The sequence below is a fragment of the Cyprinodon variegatus genome, unplaced genomic scaffold, assembly GCF_000732505.1.
Source record: "Cyprinodon variegatus isolate N-32 unplaced genomic scaffold, C_variegatus-1.0 Scaffold93, whole genome shotgun sequence".
NCBI classification, from domain to species: domain Eukaryota; kingdom Metazoa; phylum Chordata; class Actinopteri; order Cyprinodontiformes; family Cyprinodontidae; genus Cyprinodon; species Cyprinodon variegatus.
Window position 1 is genome coordinate 211,912 of NW_015150546.1, and position 23,215 is coordinate 235,126.

At 39.0% G+C, this 23,215-nt stretch overlaps 1 protein-coding gene across 2 annotated transcripts in view; it reads left to right on the forward strand.

Moving 5' to 3' along the window:
* LOC107084154 (sodium/calcium exchanger 1-like) overlaps window positions 1-23,215 on the forward strand; it is a 132,263-nt gene that overhangs the window by 67,460 nt on the left and 41,588 nt on the right. For both annotated transcript variants that reach the window (XM_015373855.1, XM_015373856.1), the window contains exons 7-11: window positions 2,953-3,063; window positions 3,160-3,312; window positions 6,478-6,574; window positions 7,667-7,858; window positions 8,759-8,951. In XM_015373855.1, coding sequence (XP_015229341.1) covers window positions 2,953-3,063; window positions 3,160-3,312; window positions 6,478-6,574; window positions 7,667-7,858; window positions 8,759-8,951 — 746 coding nt within the window. The remainder of the gene's footprint in view (window positions 1-2,952; window positions 3,064-3,159; window positions 3,313-6,477; window positions 6,575-7,666; window positions 7,859-8,758; window positions 8,952-23,215) is intronic.

The following is a 23,215-nucleotide window of genomic DNA, read 5'->3' on the forward strand; positions in this document are numbered from 1 at the left end:
TTCCTAGCACAGAGGAGACTCCTTGGAGTACTCCAACTTCTCCTGATCTTGTCCAGCCTGCTCTACCCACTTTGAGAGCAGCTCAGGGTCCTTAGAAAACTTGAATAAGCCAATACCATCTCTTGAAGCTAAAAGCTCCAACACAATAGCTGTATCTTACTCCATTAAAACTTTAACTATGGTATTGTCTTTACCAATACCATGTTCCAAATCTTAAGTCTTTCTCCCTTAATCAATAGGCAGTGATACCCCGGCCGACCAAACTGAATTACACAGAGAGTAATTCAGTCTGGTAAACCACCGTTGACTCTGGCCAGATTTGGCTGGACCAATCAAAGCATGGAAGGCGGGACTTAGTGATGCTGTATTCTCATAATACAACAGCACTCTTCTGCTAGCATAACAAAATCTGGCGACCGCAATGGAGCAACGTTGTAATATAAGTCATGAATGTAATGAAGAACACACCTTATGTCCTGCTGGAGGTTCCTTCCTTTTAAAAAGAAGTTTTTCTCTCCACTGTCGCTACAAGCATGCTTGGTGGGAGGGTTGCTTTCAAGCCAATGCGTTAATGCAATCAGCTGGTTTTCATTAGATAGAAAACTTTAAACCAATCTGACTGTATGATCTGGTTGAATTGTCTCCATAGAGTGCCTTGAGATGACACTTGTTGTGAATTGGCACTATATAAATAAAAGGAATTTAGTTGAATATCCTCAAAAGCAGTTCAATGGAGAGTTTCTTCAGCGGCTTGACGTGTTTCATGAACTACAAAATTACAAAACCAGAACATGTCACCTGTAGTTTGTGCATCACACCTATAGATATCGGTTCTAACCTTATGATGCTGACCTTGTAATGAACTCAGATCGTTGAACCCAGAATTCAAGGCGAGACAGGCAGTGGAAAAATTCAAAGCGTTTTATTTTAAAACAAACAGGAAGGCTCATCAGGGCTGCTCGTCAGCTGTGGGGCGAATCTTTGCAGAGATAGGAAATACAGGTCAGTGACTGGATTGTGGGGCTGATCATGACTTCGAGCAAAAGTCACTGACCTGATTCAAAGTTCAGCCCAATCCCGGAGGAAATAGTTAAATCTAAATAGAAGATTAGTCCCCAGCTAGAGGCGGGCGCCCCCCCCCCCCCAGATTTCCTAGAGAGAGAGCAGAGCAGGCGGCAGCCGACGCCGAGAAGCAACAGTCTCCTTGAGGGGAAATCCAAAGCAGGAGTCAGGAGACAGGTCCAAGTTCAGAAGCAGAGTAGAATCCAGGAATCAGTCTAGGACAGATCAAACTAACAGAACAGACAGCGGCAAAGCAAAACTTGGGATCCACAGGGCAGAAACTGGTCACAATCAAGAAAACAGAACAAAATTCAGAACACTGGAGTTAATCTCACCAAACAGCTCGAATAACCTGGCACTGATGGAAGGCAAGCAAACAACATAAATAGCAGAGGAACCAGGTGGAAATGATCGCCTTTAATCAGCCGCTGGCCCAAGGCAAGGCAAGGCAAGGCAAATTTATTTGTATAGCACAATTCATTACAAAGACAATGCAAAGTGCTTTACATGATTAAAATACAGGAAGATAAAACAGAATCAAAGCAAGTTGGAAAAAAAATAAATAGAATAAAATAAAAAATGCAGAAACAAAAAAGAATATTAAAAATTAGAAAGTCCAATTAGACAGGTAAACAGGAAAAAAAGAAAAAAAACTGAACCATAATCAGTAGAATTGTACCAGGTTCTTACCAGACTCATACACCATGTATACATCTTATCAGTTTGGCTGGCCAGGCTTAAGTTTTGCTAGTGACCTTTAACTGGAAGAAGTATTTTGATTAAAAAAAATATTAGATGCTTACACCCTTGAAATAATTACATTATCATCTTTAATAATGTTTTGGTCTACAAAAAAAATACTAGAAAATGTTAATATCATGTCATTAACCCTTTAAATTTGAGCGGCTTGTAATGTAAATAAACCTGTTGTAAAATGGGTTGTACCAAGAGGGACACGGCTCAGTGTTTGGATGAGCAGAGGAGGTCAGGTGGAAGTGTTGTCAGCACAAGGGAAAGTGACAGTGGGACGGTGGAAGCTTTACGTATTTGTGTGTGTTTCCAATGCCAGAAATGACTGCCTTCTAATGCCTTTTCCTACAAACATAATATTGTTTCCAGCCAAGAGAGAGTTGATTGAATGTAATGATTTTAACCACTAGCGTAGCCAATTTGTTAATTTTCAATTTGGGACATCCTTAGGATTACAATTCAACCATGCAGTTTTATTAAAAATCATTTCTGTAGGATTGGTAAGCATCATTAGATTTGTATTTCATACTTTAAAACTGGAAATAAATATGTGGTGCCTTTCCAAAGAGGTGAACATTTATTTATAGTGCCATGACCAAGTATTGGCTACCTTAAAGTATCATTGTGATGGTATTTGTCTTCTAATAAACTGTATGGCTTAAAGTAAATTATGGAATCCTTATTTTTTGCTCGCTAAGAGAAATATCCAGAAGGAGAATTTTTCAGTTTGTGAAATTAACCTTAAAAGCAGTCAAGCTACGGGGAAGGGAAGAGGGTTTTGGAGTCTCCTAGTCAAAGTTTGGACTTAAATCTGATAGATTCATTGATCTAACATTGAATAAGCTGTTTATAATGGAGATCCTCAAATCTGACTGAATTTAAATAAATCAGAACAATGGATGAAAATTAAAGACTTGTTCTTATTCACTGCAAATTTAATGGCAGCTTGTAGCTTCATGGTTTGATAGGTTTTTCAATTAGTAAATGGAATCTTAATTTTGAAATGGTAATTTACCTCTATTTACTTTTTTGATATTGGAATGAATTTGATTATCTAAAATATTTTACTGTGTGTGCAGCACAGCAGATTTCCCTTCCCAGTTCCCCTCATGTCTGTCTGTTGATTGTGTTTTTAATCAGGTTCTGATGCAGCAGCAAAAGAGCAGAGCATTTTACCGCATCCAGGCAACCAGGATGATGATCGGAGCAGGGAACATACTGAAGAAGCACGCCGCTGATCAGGCTCGCAAGGTGAGGAGCTGAGACCTTTTCAGTTTGACATCCAACAGCTGTTGGATAACATTTCACCTGAGCGTACGCTTTTTCTTTTTCCTTTGTGTTTTTCAGGTAGTGAGCAGCAATGAGACTCAGACTCAGGAAGACGACCCTCACACCATTAGGATGGAGTTCGAACCCTCTTTATACCAGTGCTTTGAAAACTGCGGCTCCCTGAATCTTACAGTTGCCAGACATGGAGGAGACCCTGGAGTTACTGTCAAAGTGAGTTTCTATTAAAATTAATCACAGTCCACTGAGATTAACAATTTTTTAGAGGTGGAAGCTAAGAGACACAGCAAGAAATAAAAACAGGCACCAGAGGAAACAACCACTCAGAGCTCTAGCACTTTTGTCTTCATCTAATATTTCTTATAAAATGTTTTCCCCTCAAGGAGGTTTAGAAGTCCTTGTTATCTTTTGTAATTGGATGTTGTCATGAGGCTGAGATGATAGAAGAGTTTTGCAGTAAGCTGTGAGGCATGACAGAGAACACCTTCCTCTGCTGCCTTCCAGTTTTTAGCTTTGCATACGTCTTAGAAAAACTCCTCCTTTTGCAGAGACTGATTGATCTCAACCCTGAAACACAGACGGTGTCAGTAGTGTTTGTATCATTCTTGCATGTATATGTGGCTGTTTTGCATTTCCATTCATTTCTAATTCCTACTTAAACTTCCTGCTTTGCATTTATTGTCGAAAGGGGTTTGTGTTATCATTACTGTTGATTTATTATTTTTTTTAAAGAAATGTCCAGCTGTAGAAAATGGTTCTGGTTAAGGTCAATTTTTAAGAATCTTTTCAAAATCCTGAGTTTTTTTGTTTGTTTTTTCGCATTAGTCATGGAGGCAGAACCCCGCAGCACTCCCAGGTTGTTGCACTGCTTGTTAACACAAATGGTGAAACAGCCATGGCAACAGCTGAATGCATTAAGGCATCTAGAAGTACCGAAGAAAAAAAAATTTCACTAAAGCTTTAACTGTGCTCCAGAATGGGGAATTAAAGGGATTTATGGGATTTTGTACATTGAATGGTTGTTGGTGCTAAACAGGCTTAACTGAGTATTTCACAAACTGTTGATCTGCCGAGGTTTTTACACTCAATCTTTTATGCGATTCATAGATAACTGACAAATGGGTCAGTAAAAATAAAATGTTTTTTTGTAACATTACATAATGGGCAGATTTCTTTGAATGATAGAACAACAGTATCTCAAATAACATTTATTAAAAATGTGTGGATGCTGAATGCTATAGCAGCAAAAGATCACAATGAAAGCCACTCTTGCCAGCCGTCATTAGCAAACTGATGCCTCACCAAAATTGTTTGATAGCACAGGTAAAAGCTCCTTTTATCTGTCCGTAGCAAGAAGCAAATTTTCTGATAGGTTTCAAAGTCAGCTGCAACATTTAGATGGTAGAGTTCAGACCAGGGGCACAGGTAGACATTCTCATCATCAGGAGCTTAGTCCACAAAATATTGAATTATAATGAAGGTGATTCGGTCCCCAAAGGGCCTTCAGAGCCTTTACTGCTGGCCTAAAATCAAACAAAAACAAAAATCTTCACAACTTTAATTTTCTTCTGTCTAACTGCATTAATTTATTCCAAGTTATCTGTTTTCTTTATTTTGTAGCGTCTATATCTTGGCTGCACTTCTTGCATTACAGTTATGTGGTTGCTATATTTCCTTGTCCAATCAGATTTCAGCCTGATTGGACAAAAACCCCTCTCTGTGTTGCTATATCAATTAAATCTGCACAGAGCCTTCAGAATTAGCTGTGCTTTGCTGATCTATCCTTACGAATATTAGTAAGGAGCGTTTTCTTCAACCAATCAGATTTCAGTTTTTCACCACAGGGTCAGCTGGCGAACTCAAATGTCAACATTTTCTGTCCTCTGATTGGTCAGTTAGAGCAAAATGTTTACAGCTAGTGACAATCTGCATTTTGGATTCGCTTTTTTTTTTTTTCTTCTCAATGGCTGATACTAAATGGAGATACTAAGACCTCCTGCGCAAAGACAGAACGATGGATTTTATTATTTCAACCTGCACCTTATAGAGCAACAGGTTTTCTGTATTGATATCAAGCAGTGACGCCTTCCAAAATATATATATATTTTTTATTTCATTATTTATGAAACTAGGCAGACAGAAAATGGGATTAGAGAGAGGGGGGACACATGTAGCAAAGGTCAAAAGGCCAGGAGTCAAACATATGATTGCTGCCCTACAACTGCACCCAAACTCAGGATGGTTTGAGCAATGGTTGTGACACAGTTGCTTTATGCCTTACAAAGATTTTTTATCCAATTCTAAAAAAAAAAAAATCCCTAATTCTCTATTGTGTCACAATATTCCTGTCTGCCAGAGTAGGGCAACAGAAGAAGTCGATAAATAAAAAGACATATATAGATAATTGCAAAAAAAAGGATTAATCTCCCATTTTTTANGCAAGGCAGAGAAAGGATAGTGAAGCTCCGCCCAACGCGCGTCAGACACACTTTTGCACCGCGCAGCCAGAGCAGCAAAGCTGCTTCAGCCGCGCGTCAGAACTAACTGGTACAAGCAGCAAAAATGAAGCAGCAGACGCGATTTTACTGCTTTTGCAGCGTCCGATCTGAACGTAGCATTACAAAGATTTTTTATCCAATTCTAAAAAAAAAAAAAATCCCTAATTCGATATTGTGTTACAATGTTCCTGTCTGCCAGAGTAGGGCAACAGAAGAAATCGATAAATAAAAAGACATATATAGATAATTGCAAAAAAAAGGATTAATCTCCCATGTTTTAATTGAAAATATATGACATCAGTAGCCCGTACGTCTGGAAATGTAGAAATATTACATTGCCTTAGGACAGTACCAGAAATATCAGGCCGCCGAATGAGTGTTTTTGAAAATAAATTAAGTCGAGAATCTATCTGAGAGCATGCACATTTCATGAAGGGCTAAAAATAGATCCAGGCAAAGACATTACCCAGAGTCACACCAGCAATACGACTTCAGACATCAGCTTTCCCTGTCTTTTAGAGCTGTGTTATGTCCTTTTTTTGTTGTTGCTGTTCTCATCTGAATGTGAAAGATGGGTACAGTTATTAAGCAAACAGTATGAAATGAACATAGGAGATGTTTATTGTGCTATCTTCAAAGCCTTTCTTATTAAACTGTATCTGACCATAAGGCTTGGTTTAATGAGGATGTTTCTCTTGTTCTTTCTATCTCTCTCTTTGTCACCATCTCCGTCCCCATCCTCTCCTCTCGTCTGTGATCTCCCTTTGTGGTTAATCTGCCCTCTTCATATGTCTGCTATCTTTTATCTCTGACACCCTCCCCCTTATCTCTTTCCACTTTTTTATTTTTTTTCCTCCCTCTGCATTCCCATCTGCCCCAGGTGGATTATCGCACAGAGGACGGTACAGCTAACGCAGGCTCAGATTATGAGTTTGCTGAAGGAACACTACTGTTTAAGCCTGGAGAGACCCTCAAAGGTAATGACGAGCGCGATAGTAAAAATTTATGACATGTTTTCAAAAGCGATGTCACTGAGACTTGTGCTCTGATACCACAGATCATCTGCTGTCTACAGCCAGACAGATCAGTTTCTTATTTACTGAGTTGAGTTTGCACAACGATTTAGATGTGACTGTAAAGGACAAACTGGTCCAGTTTATATCCGGCATTGTAGATCACATTTCTGCCTGGATCAATGCATTTCCTTTTGTTAGATTAAAATCCAGCTGCATAAAATGATTATGCAGCATTAGTAATTCTGGGAAAGCACTTGGTAACAGTCAAGAGGAAACACTCTTTTTAACAGGTAGAAAACTAAAGCAGAGCTGGTGTAGATATCAGATCTTCTCAGGTGGTCAGATCTGGTCGGGCCCTATGCATGCCTGTGACATTACATTTTATGATTGGCTGAACGTTGCCACAATGACTTAAAACATTGTGGTTGCCCAGACAACTATAATAACATAATGTATTATCCGTGTGCCGAGGCAGGAGCATCTTTAGTGTTAGTATGTCTGATCAATGAAGTTTTAACTGATAGATAACAAGACTGAAAATATCTGTTTTTGGTGAACTAAGTACCTACAAGTATGAACTATGAACTAGCGTGACAGTGAAGGCCCCATACCTATCGTAAAAGAGTAGCAATGGCTACAGTTGGCTGGAATGATGCAGTCATTGGTCCCATCCAGGTATGAAACAGCAACAATCAGAAGGCAAACTCACTTTCTATTAAGTGAAATCTGAACAGAATATAAAGTTTGTAGCTGCAGCTACATGAAAAACTGCCTAGTGGAGATACATAGCTCTAAGTGTACTTTCTATTATCTAAGAAAAAAAAAAAGGGAACCAAGGCTAAACATAAAAGCAAGGAAGTGCATCTTACATTAAAAGAAAAACCATAAAGCATCTAAATTGAAAGCAAGAGTCCCATCAATAGTTTTGTCCAGTAAGAGAAACAGCTGAACACAGAAGCTCTGGATCATGGTGCACTTTCTATTGGAGAGAAATGTAAAATAAACCGGATTTCTGTTCCTTCAATACTATGTCCTGATGAATTTCTCCTCCAGAGATTACTGTCGGCGTCATTGACGATGACATCTTTGAGGAGGATGAGTACTTCTACGTTCACCTCAGTAACCCTCGTGTTGTGGGCTGTCCTGAGATAGGCACCGCCCCAGTGGATTCCACCCTTCACCCGAAAGCCGTGCTTGGAGATAACCACACAGCAACAGTCACCATCTATGATGACGACCACGCAGGTGAGGTGCACCTTTCATCTTACAAGAATATTGTCAACTTAATCATTATTTATGTTGTTGATTAATATTTAGGATCAACAAGAAACCACTTTTAAGAAGGATTTACATACAAGCACTTTAACAAAAATGTTTCAGCACCACTGCATGCTGTTAATGTGTCTAGAAAAAAACGCAGCAAGACAATCATTCTTGATGTTCTTGATTTAAAACAATGTTCTCTAAACTAACAGCTCACAAACTAACTAAATTTTAATGTAAATCTGCAACATATATGATTAAATGCAGCTAAATTACTTCATTAGAAATCAAAGCAGTTGATCAGCCATTTCTAATCAGAATTAGAATCTCAATTAAAAAACTTATTCTGATAGACACCTGATCAGAATCAACATAAATGATGAACTAAAACATTTTCATCAATCCACCAATTTCTAATCCAGAACCACAAGGAAGTAGAGTGAAGGATTCAGGCAAGGTTGGTGGTAGTATTTTAAAATTTTAGTTCCTCCCACGGTCCTTTTTTTAAATAGATAAACAAAACACCAATGAATATCTATCATTAGCGATGCTGACTGATAAGAAAGGCTTATATCATAATACGTTTTTCAGCCATGATGCCCAGCCCCATTTGGAAATATAAAAATTGAAGACTTCAGATCAATAAAAATCACTTTTACTTTTATTCAGACCATCGTTTAACACTTTAAAAAGATAAAAGGCTAATTCTTTTCAGTGTGAACTTCATTCGAAGTTGCACAACTTTAACTGACTCCAAAGTTAATAAACATGTTAATCTTTTCCCCCCTGATATTGATTTTCCTCTTTATGCACTCTGGCATAAACCTTGGAGAGCAAACTGCTGAGGATGTAGGTATTTATCAGCCTCCTTTCTTTCTTCAGGCATCTTTACATTCGAAAGTGCCAGTCAGAGGGTGAGTGAAAGCGTAGGTGTGATGGAGGTGAAGGTCATGCGCACGTCGGGGGCCCGGGGTCTGGTAGCTGTCCCTTATCGGACCGTGGATGGAACCGCCAAAGGAGGGGAGGACTATGAAATGGCTGCCGGAAAGCTGCAGTTTCAGAATGATGAGACCATGTGAGTAAAAAAAAGAAAACATGAGATCTGCTGTGTTTTCTTGTACTTTTAATCCTAAATTTAAAATGTAATGAAGTGGTTTCTGTCTAAAAGCAGGTTATCATTACAATAACCCTGCTTTTTTTGGTATGCTTGTGTAGATTAAACATATACAAACTCTCAGAGTTACTCCTGCGTCCTTGGGCACATGCATTTTTAATATGCTGATGTTAGCAGTGTTAAATTGACCAATACATAAAGCAATTGGGACTGCAGTTTCCTTGGGGCCTTATGGGGCTCATAAAGCTCCCACTCTCTGTGTGTTTGTGAGTGTAAGTGGATTAGTTTGGTCCAACTTTACAGGGATTCTTATGAAGGTGTAAATATACTAGGCATTTCCCCTTTATTAGCAGCTGTATAGATTTAGAGGTAAGAGGTTTTTCAGTTTATGGTTTCGGATTTTTGGAAACACCACACAAAAGCTCCAAGTTTCCCTGAGAGGAAGACCGAGGTTATTGACTTTATGCCTGCCTGAGCACTCTCCTACTTTGTACTTTAAATTGTTTCCAAGCTGTTTCTGTGAGGGCTCCTTCAGTCTAAAAAAGAACTTGTTGGTTTGCCATTTGAGCTATTTCAAGGAAAAAGAGGGACTAGAAATAAACTAAGGAACAGTTCAAATGCTTACCTTGAAGGCTGAAAGGCAATGTTAAAGGTTAGAAATGATGAAGGCTTATTAGGTTGATTTATTTCAACAAGTCAGAGCTGAAATAAGCTCAGTAAACGGCAGAACCATTTGGGTTTCATTTTATAGTGTGTTTTTTCAGTTGATCATGTCTTAAGGTTATATAAGCATGGCTTTTTTCAATAAGCAAAGTCTGGTCTTTGCATCCTAACCCCCAATCCAAGAACAGAACTTCTCCTCATGAGGACCAGTCAGTCCCAAGAATTAACTGTAAGTCCCCACAACGTGGCATGTTCCTGGGAAATTGTTCCTACATTGAAACTATGGCCACACACACACACACACATTTGGTGTTCTTGTAGTGAGGACCGTGTGTTGAATATTGACTTTCATTGATTTTTAGTCATTTACAATCCTTTCTCTGCCCCAATCCTTACTGACTCTAACCTGCTGATGAATCTAGAAGGTTAGAGAGCACCAACAAAATAAAATGCAAAGGCTTAAAACCGCTTATTTTACATCATCCACGATGTTTCCTTTGATCTGAATCCAGACATCTAATGGTGTAACTATTTTAGGAATGCTAATTTTATTATTTCATTATCCCAAGGGGTCGCTGAGTTTAACGTTCATAATCAAAAAACACTTACTCTATTCCTTTAACTACAGGTTATAAAACCTTCTGTAGTCCAGCTTTGATAAATGATGAGCCTTTTTTTTTATTCGGCCTCCTGTTTTTGGCTCCCATTTTGAAAGACAGCCATGGAGCCGGGGGAAAAGGGGTGCAGGAGGATAGTTTTGGCTAAACGGTGAGGGACAAAAGCTGTGAGCTTCTTAGGGAAAACCTGAAGGCTAGGTTGACAGTAAAGGAGGAAAAAAGGATCAATATTCTGCTGTTTTCATGTAAATGAGTGGGAGTAAAGTGAGTGAGAGGAACGCCTGGAGTGGAGACCTCAGCAGGGTATTGATTCCTCCCTTCAGTCATCTATCTAGTAGCCTCACCCTATTTTTTGTTGCTTGAGTTCTCACATTTTGGTCTGGGATTTTCGATTTTCATAATTTATGACTGACCTATAATTAACCATTTACCTTGCTTCCATTCCACCTCTGAAGCTAAAGTGTTATCGCTGTATTTAAGGGTGTAGTTTAAGCTGCCTAAAAATCTCCAGTGGATTCACTTTTGAGCACCTCTCCAGATTTCTTCTATTTACTTATATGAGGGTATAAACTTTCCACCCACTGTTTTAAATTGTATCCATATATGGTGTTGCTATGAAGAAACCTAACTTTGGGCAACATCCGGTCATGTGATGTGTTCGGATATGTGTGATGTTTTTGGTACGCCGCCCTTGTACAATAGAGATTGGTGGGGTTAAAGCCACAATAATGAGGCTGCAACTGATGGCCCAAGTCTCACAGTCGATTTCTCCATCGCAAGTCCCTAAAGCTAAGTGAACAATCTGCATAGTGTGCGGGGACGTTTGAGTCATCGTTGCCTCTTTAGCAGTGATGCAAATGAGAGGTATACATGATGTGTGAGCATTACTTTTCTATGGCGATATTTCTTCCTTTGCCTTTTGAAACACTGATACTGATGGTTTGACCTCTGTACTATTATTGTTTGTATGGTTGCCTAAGGGTTAGAACAGAAGGCCTCTGTCTGGAGAAGGATGCAAGTTCCCTGGTTTGAATCCCACAGACTTCTACTGTTGGTCCCTGAGCAGGACCTTTAACGCCTAAAGTGCTACCCGAAAGGATTGGCTAACTTTGATAAAGACAAATCTTGTAATGCAAAAAGCAGCAAATGCAGGCCTGATTAAAAAAGTAATGTCCCTTTTTTATTGACTACATTTTTTTTTTTATTGAATATGAGATAGCTTTTTCTGTAAATTTCAGTTTTGTCCCACTTTTTCTATCCAGGCATTTTGGTTAAAAAGTTTTTAAGTTTTGTTCTTATCCCCTTTTTATTCTTTTCTTTCAGTTGTTTATCATTTCATTTTAGAAGAATTTTTTATTTTTTTTATTTTTTATTTTACTTGCCTTTCTCTTTTTTTCTATATGTTTCTGCCTAACCTCTCTTTCCTTCTTTCCATATATGTCCACTTCTTAGTGTTCCTTTTCTCAGTTGCTCTTCTTTCCTCCTTCACCTTTACCTCCACCTTGCTTTCATTTTGTATATTTTTAATAATTTGCATATTTCCCCTCTGCCTTTAGCATTTGCATATTGTTACTGTCAGACCTTCTTCCTCCTTTTTTACCCTCCTCACCCTCCTCTTCCTAACACCTCCTGCCTCTGCTATTTTCTGATGTCATCATCTCTGCCTCTTGCTATCTAGTTCTCTACTCAGAGAAGAATTAACTGTTCGTCCATTCTTTTCGAACCTTCAGTCTTTGCAATTGCTTTGTTTCTGTAATTTAAGCCACTCAAATAAAATTTGTCACATTTGTTAGTCATCTAGAATATAGTGTTACATTAAGCAGGAGGATTAAAGACTGAAAGACAGAGAGAGGGATAAATTCGGTCTTAACGTTTCTCTGAAAACCTTTCCGAAATCCTTTAAACAGAACTTTACAGACCCTTAAAACAGAGAATGTATTAAAGGTGCATTTTTATTAGATTGAATCTGCTGACTGCTAAAAGGGTTTAGTCAATGACAGAGTGTAAAACCATATTGAAGTTGAAAACATTATACAGAAAGATAGTTGGGTAACCAGTGGGTCACAGATTTACTAAACATTTCAGTTTGCTTCAGTTTAAAGTGTTTTTTCCCAATAACTTGGTTCCAGTTTTTAACAGGCAAGGTAGTTTTGTCAACTTGAGGGGGTGATGTTGCTTGAGGCCCCAAATGCAGAGATGAGTAAAGCAGAGATGAGTTCTTGTCAGTTTAATGGAAAAACTGAAGCTAGCATTCGAAAATAGAAAATATAAAGAACCAACAATTAAAAAAAACATCAAGAAAACCCATGTGGAACAGGCTAATCAGCAGAGATGAATAAACAACTAAAAACAACAAGGAACGAGCAAACACTGACTGAACATGAGGTGTATAAATGGGAGACCGAACAAAGACCAGGCTAATCAGCAGATTGGGAGCAGGTGTGGACGGAGGAGTCTAGAAGGGAGCTAGGGAAAAATAGACTGACACAAGAGAGCAGCAGAGGGCAAACAATACCTAAGAAATCAATTACAATAACAAATATCTAGAAAGTAGAAAACATGGAATGACATGAATCAAATTATAACTGAAAACTCAAAAGAGTACTCAAAACTTAAACAGAACCAAAAAGTGCAGAGTCATGACAAGTTTACATCTTTTAATTAACGACCTACAAAGTGAGGCTGAAAACTCAGACTGGCTTTGGGGGAAAAGTATGGACAGTTTAGAGGAAAGACATACTTTTGTCAGGTTAATGTAGACCAGCTTCAAAGTTATATTTGCAGAGCAGTGTTAGAGAGCAGCTGTGAAGTAGAGCTGGTACAAGCAGTGCTCTATCAAAGCAATAGGCACTTGCTTGATCCACATTGCTTGCTCAGTTTATATAAGACACGACATTCAGTGCTCACCTTTGGGTCATGTGTCTGAATTATTTTGTAAAAAGGCCTAAATTAGCAGAGGTATTCTGCATTCAATTCAACCAGTCATGCAGGGTTTTCAGTGATATTGAATGGTGTTTATTTATTTGACAGATGATCACAAAAAAGGACAAAGTTATAAAGTGAAGGGTAAGAAAATAGAAATAAAAACCATATAAGTCTTGTGTGTCTCTTTATTTCATACCCCATAATAAAATCAGCAACTACTATTTCTTTTCGAAGAATTATCTACAATCTACGAAGTCAGTTTTACTTCACCATTAAAAAGACAAAGGTAAATGGATTTGTTGGGATTTTATTTGGCAAACCAACAATATCTGTAAAGTTAAGGTGACCAAATGTCACTGAAAGCTACTTGTGGTTGTATATGTCAACATACTGAGGGGTGTTAATATTTTTGCAGGCCTGTAAGTAAGTGGTGTATATTTTCTGTTGTAGAATGGGGCAATTTGTTTTGAGAACAAAACTATTCCTATCATGTCGACGATTGTTTAAATCCATATATGATCTTGTAGTGGGAGCCATCTTTGATGTTTTGCGCCACATGTAGAATGGTGACATAGATCTATACCCTGTGTTGCAGATCCAGAGAAAACATGTTGTTTGCCTCAGACATGGGTCAAAGGTCAGGCTCCTCTTAGGACAGAGACACAAAAACATGACTTCTTCCTGTAGGATGTGTGCACATCTACACATAGGTTTTGTAAACTGAGGAAATATCAGTTTACTCGTGGCAGCAAGCTTCCCCTTATGGTAAAAACTTGAGCTCTACTTCCTAAAAAAAAGAAGAGCTCGAACCTTACGACGAGTCACTTATAAATCTCTTCTATAGATATAGTATAGTTTACCAGTTAATTTAAGGGTTAATCAAAAGGTTTGTTTTGCTTTTATTGGCCTTTAAGAAACAGCAGTTTCCCCACATATCATGAGATAAATGCCGTATCTCTATATAAAAAGCCTCTCTGTGGGTAACCTGTGTTTTTTATTCAGGGTCACTCTGTGTGAACTCACATTTATATCTGTATTTATTCACTATGTGACCCCATTATACTCTGCAGGATGTAATTAATTCTCTCTGTGCTCAGTCAATTAGGGCTTCTTTTATCTATCTCTGGCTGATTCCCTTGCGGAGCTGACGAGCGTCTTCGTTTTTCAGTGTTGAGCTCTAACTTTGTGTCCTCTGCCTTTATATGGGTGTTTTGCATTATTAGGAGGGTGTGCGTGTTTCTGTGGAAAGGGTAAAAGGAGTAGTGAGATGAAGGGAAGCTCTCAGCAGGGTTAGTTTATTCTTAGCCTTCGTCTGACCCACAACTCAGCTCAAAATCCTAGCCAAGAACGCGGCAGCAGTGAGTACTGTGTGTGTGTGTGTGTGTGTGTGTGTGTGTGGTCCTGTCTCCCCTGGCTGTTCATTATGCATTTCAAACAGGTGTCTTCACCAGTCTGTTCATGTAAGGGCCAGCCCATCAAAATATTTGACTTAGGGTAAAATTTCAGAGTTCAACTTTTATCTTATTACAAAACAGATTAACCACACTATTTAGGTTGATGTTGTTACACATTCCTCTCATTTTTTGCACTGTCGTGAATTGCTTATATTGTCATATGTTATACTCTGATTCATTTTAAGGGATTCTAACTGATTTATTTTTATATCTACAATATGGAAAAAAATATTCATGTTACTTACTTGCTTACGGTATTAAAAAGGGAAATTATTTTGGAAATAAAATACATTTTATGGTGTAATGCTGCTTATTAAGAAACAGAAGTTATTAAGAGTTTATGTCCAAACCAAGGGCAGTGTTTGATTAGCACCATTTCCTTCCAGTGGACCGTGAAATATCTGTTTCTTTTAAAGGCTCGGTTTTGCTTGACACAATGTCTGCATCTTTAATACTCCATGCGGCTTTTCTGGCTGACTCCAGGGGGGCATGTACAGCAAAAATTGTGAGCTTACAACACTACGTTACATAAGGAAATAGAAAACACAGCTGTTTCCAACTCTATCAAAGCCTCTCTTTGGCATTTAAAAGTGACAGTTATTTCTTTCTAAGAGTTTTTCACAATCTGTTGACCATGGTGATATTTATGCCTACATAGTTCCAAATTTTTCTAGGTGTGCGAGGTGTAAAATTTGTCTGAGCGGAAGCAAAGCAGAGGGACGTGGAAAGTAAAATGATGTAATTCTAGCTAACAGATGAGCTTAAGACAAAATTAGGACTCAAGCCTTTGTTAGACTGGAGGGGAAAATTATTACCCTAATGTTAGTCTCTTAAATTGGAGACTAACATTAGGGTAAGAACATCAAACCCCTCTAAACGGAACATATACAAAAATGCACATCAATACATTTTGACTCCCAATGTTAAATTTCTTCTTTACTGCTTTGTAAATGTAAAATCTAATACCATGTTTAACATGGAAGAGAGAAGATTTGAGCTAAAAAGATCTTCCCATTAAATTTCCTACTTCACCATTAACTCAACCTTAATCTAGCTGAACAGAGAGCATCTGTGAACGTAATTGTCAAATGTTGCTTCTACTGTAGATCTAGACCTGGACTGTTCCACTTTAACACAGCCTGTCGTTATCTCTAACATTTCAGTCTTTAATCTTTTCCAGCCTTTATTGTGTTCATCTAACCATCCAACTATACATACTCATCCCTGACCATCGGGGACTTGAAGGTGCCCCAAATGGCTCAACCCCCTGCAAACACACAAATTACACAAACTTCAAAACACAGAAAACAAATGCAACTGAAATATTGCAATCAAGAAACCCATATGAAACCGAACGAAGCAGTGCTGCAAATACAAAAAGCATGAGCAAGTTTTGGAAAACAGCACTTCAGAACTCTGGACCTTAGGTGGGGTTGTCAGCCTTAATCAGATGGCACCAGACCCTCAATAAAGCAATGGGCTCTATGCACAGCTCCACTACTTCCTGAATTTAAAGCAGCTCCTTTGTTTCCTGTCTTTCATTACTGGATGAACTGATTAATCCAGGTGTGTCTGGCCAGTTACTTAGGTCATACACACCTGGATTAATCAGTGCATCCAATCATGAAAGACAGGAAACAAAGGAGCTGCTTTAAATTCAGGAAGTAGTGGAGCTGTGCATAGAGCCTATTAACAGGATGCAAAAATAAAGACGGAGGAGATGGTTTAATGCCTTTTCTAAACTTTAGCTCTAATTTTGATATTCTACAACAGCCACATATTTAGGTAAACATGCTGCAGTCCCGTCTGTCCTGCATTGTGGTCTGGTGGACTTCCTTTTTCTGAGGGAAGATTTTGTTATTTGAGGCCTTTTTTTTCTTCATGTTTTGTTGGATGTATCTTGTACATTTTATTTTCCTGTCTTCTGTGTATGCATTTTGGAGTGTGCATCATTTATTTGTTTGCGGTGCGTTCCAAGCTTTGCCCAAAGTTTGCAACCAGATATTTGTCTCTGCCCCTAAAAAGCAGCTCTGCAGCTAGAGGCTGAAACCACCATGTTCCAGTTGAGCATTGTGTTTTTATGGAGACATGCTGTCTCAGTATTCTGTTCCAAACATTAAAGTTTGCTTGCATCTGACAAAATTTTCTATCTTCGTTTACTATCGCCCCACATGGCTTGTGGTAAATTAAAACTTCTTATATGTTACTTTAAATGATGCATCTAAGAGATGTCCTTTCAGTCCTTAACTATGGCCCAATGTGTGTTGACCTTTGACAAAAGCTTTGCGTTTTGTCTCCATATATAATGATAAGTGGCACAAAATGTCTGACTTTACCTTCCTTTTTTCCCTCTGAGCTCACCCGTCAGAATAACGCATCCTGATATTGAGTTCTATCTTCTGTAATCCCAGTTTCCTGCCATGTTGCAATATGTGTTAATGAGGCTACAGTTCGCCTACTTACTGTTTTTGACAAAGCTGTCAAACAGAGCTGGGATCGTACGTTCAGCTGCTGGTAACGCAGACTTCAGTTCACACCGCTTAAACAACACTTTCTCCCTTTAGCAAAATATCTCTGGGAATTAGCGGGACATGTAAATTAAGGGATGGGAGCCTGAGTGTGTGTTTGCATTTGCCGCGATGTTGGTGTTTTCTTCTTGTTGCTGTGCTTGTAACGTGTTTGATATTTGCAACCTGTTTCTCCGTCTGTCACCAACGTAGGGTGACTAACCCGGAGCTGTTCCTAAAATAAAACATCGTTTGAACTCCAAATCTCCCAAAGAGAGACTCTTACTGTGTGTTGAACATAAAAGCGTGCTTCTTCCGTGCTTGTGTGAGCTTTTCCTGCGGCTGCTGCACGTGCATGTGTGACTCAGCACCGCATTTCCACACAGTCGTGTTGTTTTGTTGCCCATCTAGCCTGTGTGACATCATCTTTCCTTCTCACAGGCACACTTCTCAGCATCCTTAGCATTCTCCCAATGCATGTTTTGTCCTTGCTGTTTATCAGGTGGTTGCAGCTTCCTAATGGCAGCTAGGATCTAAAGTATGGGCTGTTTTATCCAAATGACAGGGCAAACACTGGAGAGAAATCCTAATCAAGCTCTGTGCATCCTAAGATAAATTTAATACACATGCAATGTCCCTAACACGCCGGCAGTAGGTAGCATGCTTTGTGCATGTTATTGAAGATTACCCAAACAGACATACAGAGGTGGTTGTTTTGATAATTCTCCTAAAACACTTTTGTTTTATTTAATGTTCCTCTAGATGGATTATGTGCTGAACGGAAAATCTTTGCAGAGCAATTTTCTTCTGACCAGTGCAAAGTTGTTGTTTTTCACCTGCACTTCATCCATCAAAGTTAAAAAAAAAGTCCTATTGCTTTGTTTCAACTTAATGCACATCCCGAACTTTTTTAGGTAACACAAAGAGGTACAAAAATTTTCATGGTGTATTACAGATTAAAGGACACCAGCAAGTTTTGTTTGTTTGTAATTGACTCTGAGTGAAAAGTTTAGATTCTTGAGGTTTCTCTCTGTATAGTACCTCCACATCTGTTCACATCCAGACATTGTATCTTAATAGAAAGCTCTTTTATATCCTCCACTGCCCTCCATTTCTCGCCTCTCAAGGCGTCTACTGGGGAACATTTGGATTCCTTCATCTCTGTAAGCAATAGAGGGGTTATTTTTCTCTCACTTCAACTCATTGTTTGTTGCCTTAGCAACTTTTGATTTCACCCATCACGGCTCAACAAAAGCGAGCAACATAAGGAGGAATAAGAATAAAATTATCTGCGTAGGATACGAAAAACGGGCCCTCGTGGTGTACTGATTTGTTTTTCTGCTGCTGCGCTGGAAGTTTGAACAAGAACTGTGTGATTATATCCCACGTTATTTCTCTTCTCACCCTGTTTCCAGCTGTTATTCTGCAACGGAAGCAGCTTCGTGGTGGGATGGATGTCCACTTTAATTAATAAAGCTGAATATAATTAGGCCAAGTGGTTTAAAGAGCTTTAAGGAGGAAACATAAAAGCAGTCATGTTCTGGTTGATTGAGGAGGAAACAAAGAACAGAGAGCTGAAATGAAAATAGAAAGAGGATAAAAAGCCACCTCAGTTCCATTGCTCTGTCTTTCTCCTCTCCAAGTGTGAGTGTTTCTTCCTCTTTCTCTTCATCTCTCCTAATGTCAGAGCAGTCAAAGTTAAATAGCTTAAGTCAACATCTTTAGCCAGTTTTTAAGCTGTCTGTGTAGCTTCCCCTCCGTGTGTGTGAGCTGGGCTATGTTATGTGGAAAAATCAATGTGGCAGTGGCTGTCTGCTGTTGGCTGCGGTGATGTTTTTCTCTTTACTACGCTGATTTGACTCATAGTTTATCACACTCATGTATACAATGATGCATTTAACCTGCCTCCTTCTCCTTCAGCTCTTCAATGCTAAATGCAGGCAGTGCATTGATTTATTAGTATTCTTTTACTGTTGTGCTGCAGTGGTAAAATATAAAGAAATGCTTGTTCAGTTTGAGCTTAGATTTGAGATGTCTGGTTGCATGACCTTTTTTTTTTTTTGTATTGTGGCTCTCTTAATAATTTCAAGACATATGCTGTACCCAGAATAATGTTACGCTTTGCTCAGGTGTGATTATTGCCAATACTTCCATAAACACTGTTTTCAAACACTGAAAATTGGCTGAGCCATTTAAGTGCCTTTAAATTCTCTGTCTGAAACTAGTGGAGGATTTTCTTTACTGTGTGTGTGGAACTGTTTTCTAGGACCTGTGTTTTGGGCTCAAAAAGCTTACAAAGAAAGTCTGTTATATAAAACCTGCCAGAAACATAAACTTAATTCAGCTCCACACCATAACACTCTTACCTCTAATAATTCAGTGCAGTGCCATCCCTTCTTCTAAAGTCCTTTGATTCTTTTGGATTGTCAAAAAATTCTGCAGTGAATTTTAGAAGAGCATCAAGGTGCGTTTTCCACACTTATGGAGTCTTTTGCAGTGAGTCAAAAACATGTCTGATTTCTATTGTTGGGATAAAGATATTTCAAAACTTTATGCAGCTATTTTCCCTTGGAAAACACATTTCACTTCTCATTTGATTTCTTTATCAGAAATCCTGCATGGAGCTCAGGTATACAGCTGGTTTATGGTAAACTCTACTAATGTCTGCATTGGTTTCTAAATATTGACAAATGTCAGATAAGCTTTTTATGTTTACGCAGCTTCTTTACCTTGTGTGTTCAAAAAAATCTCCTGCTTTAATATCTGCTTTACTGCACAACTCAATTAAGGTTGAACAATTAACATTAATTGCATTTGCGATGCACTAAATAATAATTAAAAAAAAAACTAAACTAAAAGAAAACGTACATTTCCAAATCCCAGAGGCATTAGATTCTCGGTCACATGACATTTAATGAGGGTAAAAAGTAAGTTTCTAACTCCAGCCCTTTAGGTGGCTGTAGTGTGCTTAAAGAGGTTTTATTACCAGGGAGAATCCCAGCCCGAGTAGTCAGGATTTGGTTATGTATTGTTGAAGGTTTATCGAAAACAGAGGCAGGTAATCCAAAAATCCAAAAAGAAAACAAAGTCCAAACTAAAAGGAAACCAGGAGTCCAAAAATCCAAAAATCAAAACAAGAAAACAAGTCAAAACGAATCAGAAACCGTGGAAACATCAGGGGGATAACTATCACAAGGTGGAAGGCTCAGAGAGAGTTGGATGAGGTTTGATGAGGAACCAGCACTGAAGAACTGCACAGAGAGAGTATTTATGGGAGACTGAGGCCCCGTCCAAACGAAGTCAAACCCTGGCCTAAATTCACAAATTTTTCACCAAACCAGCCTCTCATCCATACGAAGCCGGCGTTTCGGGGGTCTGTAAACGATCTTTTTTTTATTAAGCCTTCAGAGTGGGAAGATTTTGAAACACCGTTTTCGCGGTTCCATCTTTAAGGTCTGATCGCGTTTTTTTTCTTACATGCATGCTTCATAGCGTCACCTCTAAACACGCATGCTCGACACAGTATCACAACAACAATGGCGCCGTACTGTGTTGAATGGTTGCTGCTCATGCTACTCACCCTGCTGTCAGGCTTACAACAGAATCTTCTTCTTCTGGAATATCTCCAGGAAGAACAGAGCAATATCGACGACATAGTTCAGCACCTGAATTTGACTGAACCCAGAAAATGGACCCGCAGGGCCATTTTCTGGTTTGGTTGTTGTACTGTATAAATATTACTGCGCATGCCCAACATTTCGTTGCCTGTTTTCGCCTATTTTTGCTTTGGCACCACAGCGCCACTTACAGGCCTGGCATACATTTTGCAGCATTTTCATGCATTCATGTGGACGATCACATTTATTTTACATCTCCGTCTTTACGACAAACGTTCTGGAAAATATTAGCGTTTCGTGTTCGTTTTGTCTTCGTATGGACGGGGCCTGAAACAAAGGGTGAGCTAACGAGCAGATTAGGAGTAGGTATGTGTAGAGCAGAAACAAGAAAGGGGCAAGGGAAAAAAAGGAGAACTCAAGAGGGCAGCAGAGGGCAAAAAATAAAAACCTGAAACTGAAAATAACAAGAAAGCGCAAGAAAATAAGAATTTAACCACTAAGACTATAAAACATGGAGTAAAGCAAAACTGAACACTCAAAAGAAAGCATAACAGAGCCAAGACTAAGACAGAAACTGAGAAAAAAAACAAAGAACACAATAAAATAAGAATCAAACCATAAAAAACTAGAAAACAGGGAGCAAAGCAAAACTGAACGCCCAAAAGAAAAAACATAACAGAACCAGAACTCTAACACATGCAAGTCCATGCATGCAAGTTAGAAGTAAGCATTTTTCTATGTAGCTGTAAAATGCTAAGACAATGCATCATGAAAGATAATGAAAAATAGTGAAGCCTAGGATCTGGTTGCGGTTCGTGCAAAAAAAAAAAAAATCAATATTAAGTCATAATTTCTATTTTGTTTGGAAAAAAAACAGTAGTTTCATTTTTGGCAAAATCACCCAAAATATCTCTATTAGTCCATAGATTGATCCTGAATCTATGAACTAACTCTCAGATTTGTATCTGTAGGCTGCTTGATTTTTTTTAATGTACTTATGTTAATTTCATTCAAATGCTCTTATTACAAACATATTCAATTATGGAGAATAGTGTCTTGCTGTGATTCCTTTTTTTTCTCATCTAAAACTTTTCAGTTTAGCCTCCCTGTCACTCTCTGTTTCTCTTCTGGGTGCTTCCTCACTGCTGGCAACACTGCAGTCCATGCAACTTCCCCTTCCTAGTCAGTGCACGCTTACATCAACACACCCTGTGGTCAGAGCAGCTCCTCCACAGCCACAGACAGTTTTTTTTTTGCTAGTGAAGGCCTGTGATCAAACCCCCCGACAGACTACACCCACCCTGTAATCACGGCTCGGTGACCTACCGAGAGCTGCTCCCTCCCCATCCTCTTTGCCCCCTCCTTTGACATCTGCGTCAGGCCTCACAGTTTGTTCACCCCACACCCTGCCAGGCCTAGACCACATGAAAACACTCTGCACTGGGTTCACTGACCAACAAGGCCAACAAGGAATCTCCAGGGTGTGTCAGCTGTGCTGCTACTTTTATGTTTAGTTATTCTGACTGCAAGTTTTCCTAAAGGTTTAAAATGACTTTCTAAGCAGACGAAAATATTTCAGTAGGGTTTCACTGTTAAACCAAATCAATTAGATAAATTTAGAATGTTATGACGTCTCTAGAAACCAGCAAGAGAACATCTAGAAGTTATTTGTTTTGTAAAACTGGCTTTTATGGAAGAGACAGTTAAACTACATGAAAGGCTTTCACATAATTAACATTATCATCACATAATGCTGACAAAAGTTTTTGCAAACAAAAAAAACAAGCTGAGTCAGAAGGAATGGAGTTTGATTAGCACATTTAGCAGAAACGCTAAATGATGCATTAAGCTGCAGATCCTTCATGGTCTGCAGCTCAGCCTCACAGCCAAAGATCTGTAGGTTTGTAGGATTCTATGGTGAACCGTCCGTGGAAACCTGCCGTCCTGGTGGGGGCCTGGGTAAACGCGGCTGTGACATGATGAATGCACGCTGCTGTAGAAGAGTGATGAGCCAGCTCCCGACTGCACCACCTCAGGGTAATCTGGTATGATCCGCACACACACAGACACACACTACGATGTCAGAGTGATTAAATCACTAATAGCTTGTGGAAGAGACGATGTGACTCATGCAGGCTCTTCATCTCAACTCGTATCTCTCACCCTCCTCCTCAGCAAACTCTCCAATACAATCCTTCTACTTTCTGCCTTCATCCATTCTGTGGTTCATCAGGCCTCTAACTGTAATTTTATGCTCCTTGTTTTTCTCTTAACGTTCTTCTCTCCTTCTCCATCTTATTCTCGTATTTCTGTTCTCCTCCTCTGCCCCATTCGTCATCCACCTTCTTTCTTTTTTTTTGTCCCATCACATCTCCTGTCTATCTGCACCATCATTTCTTAGGATGATATATTACAGCTCTCTATTTTATTGTCCATTCATCC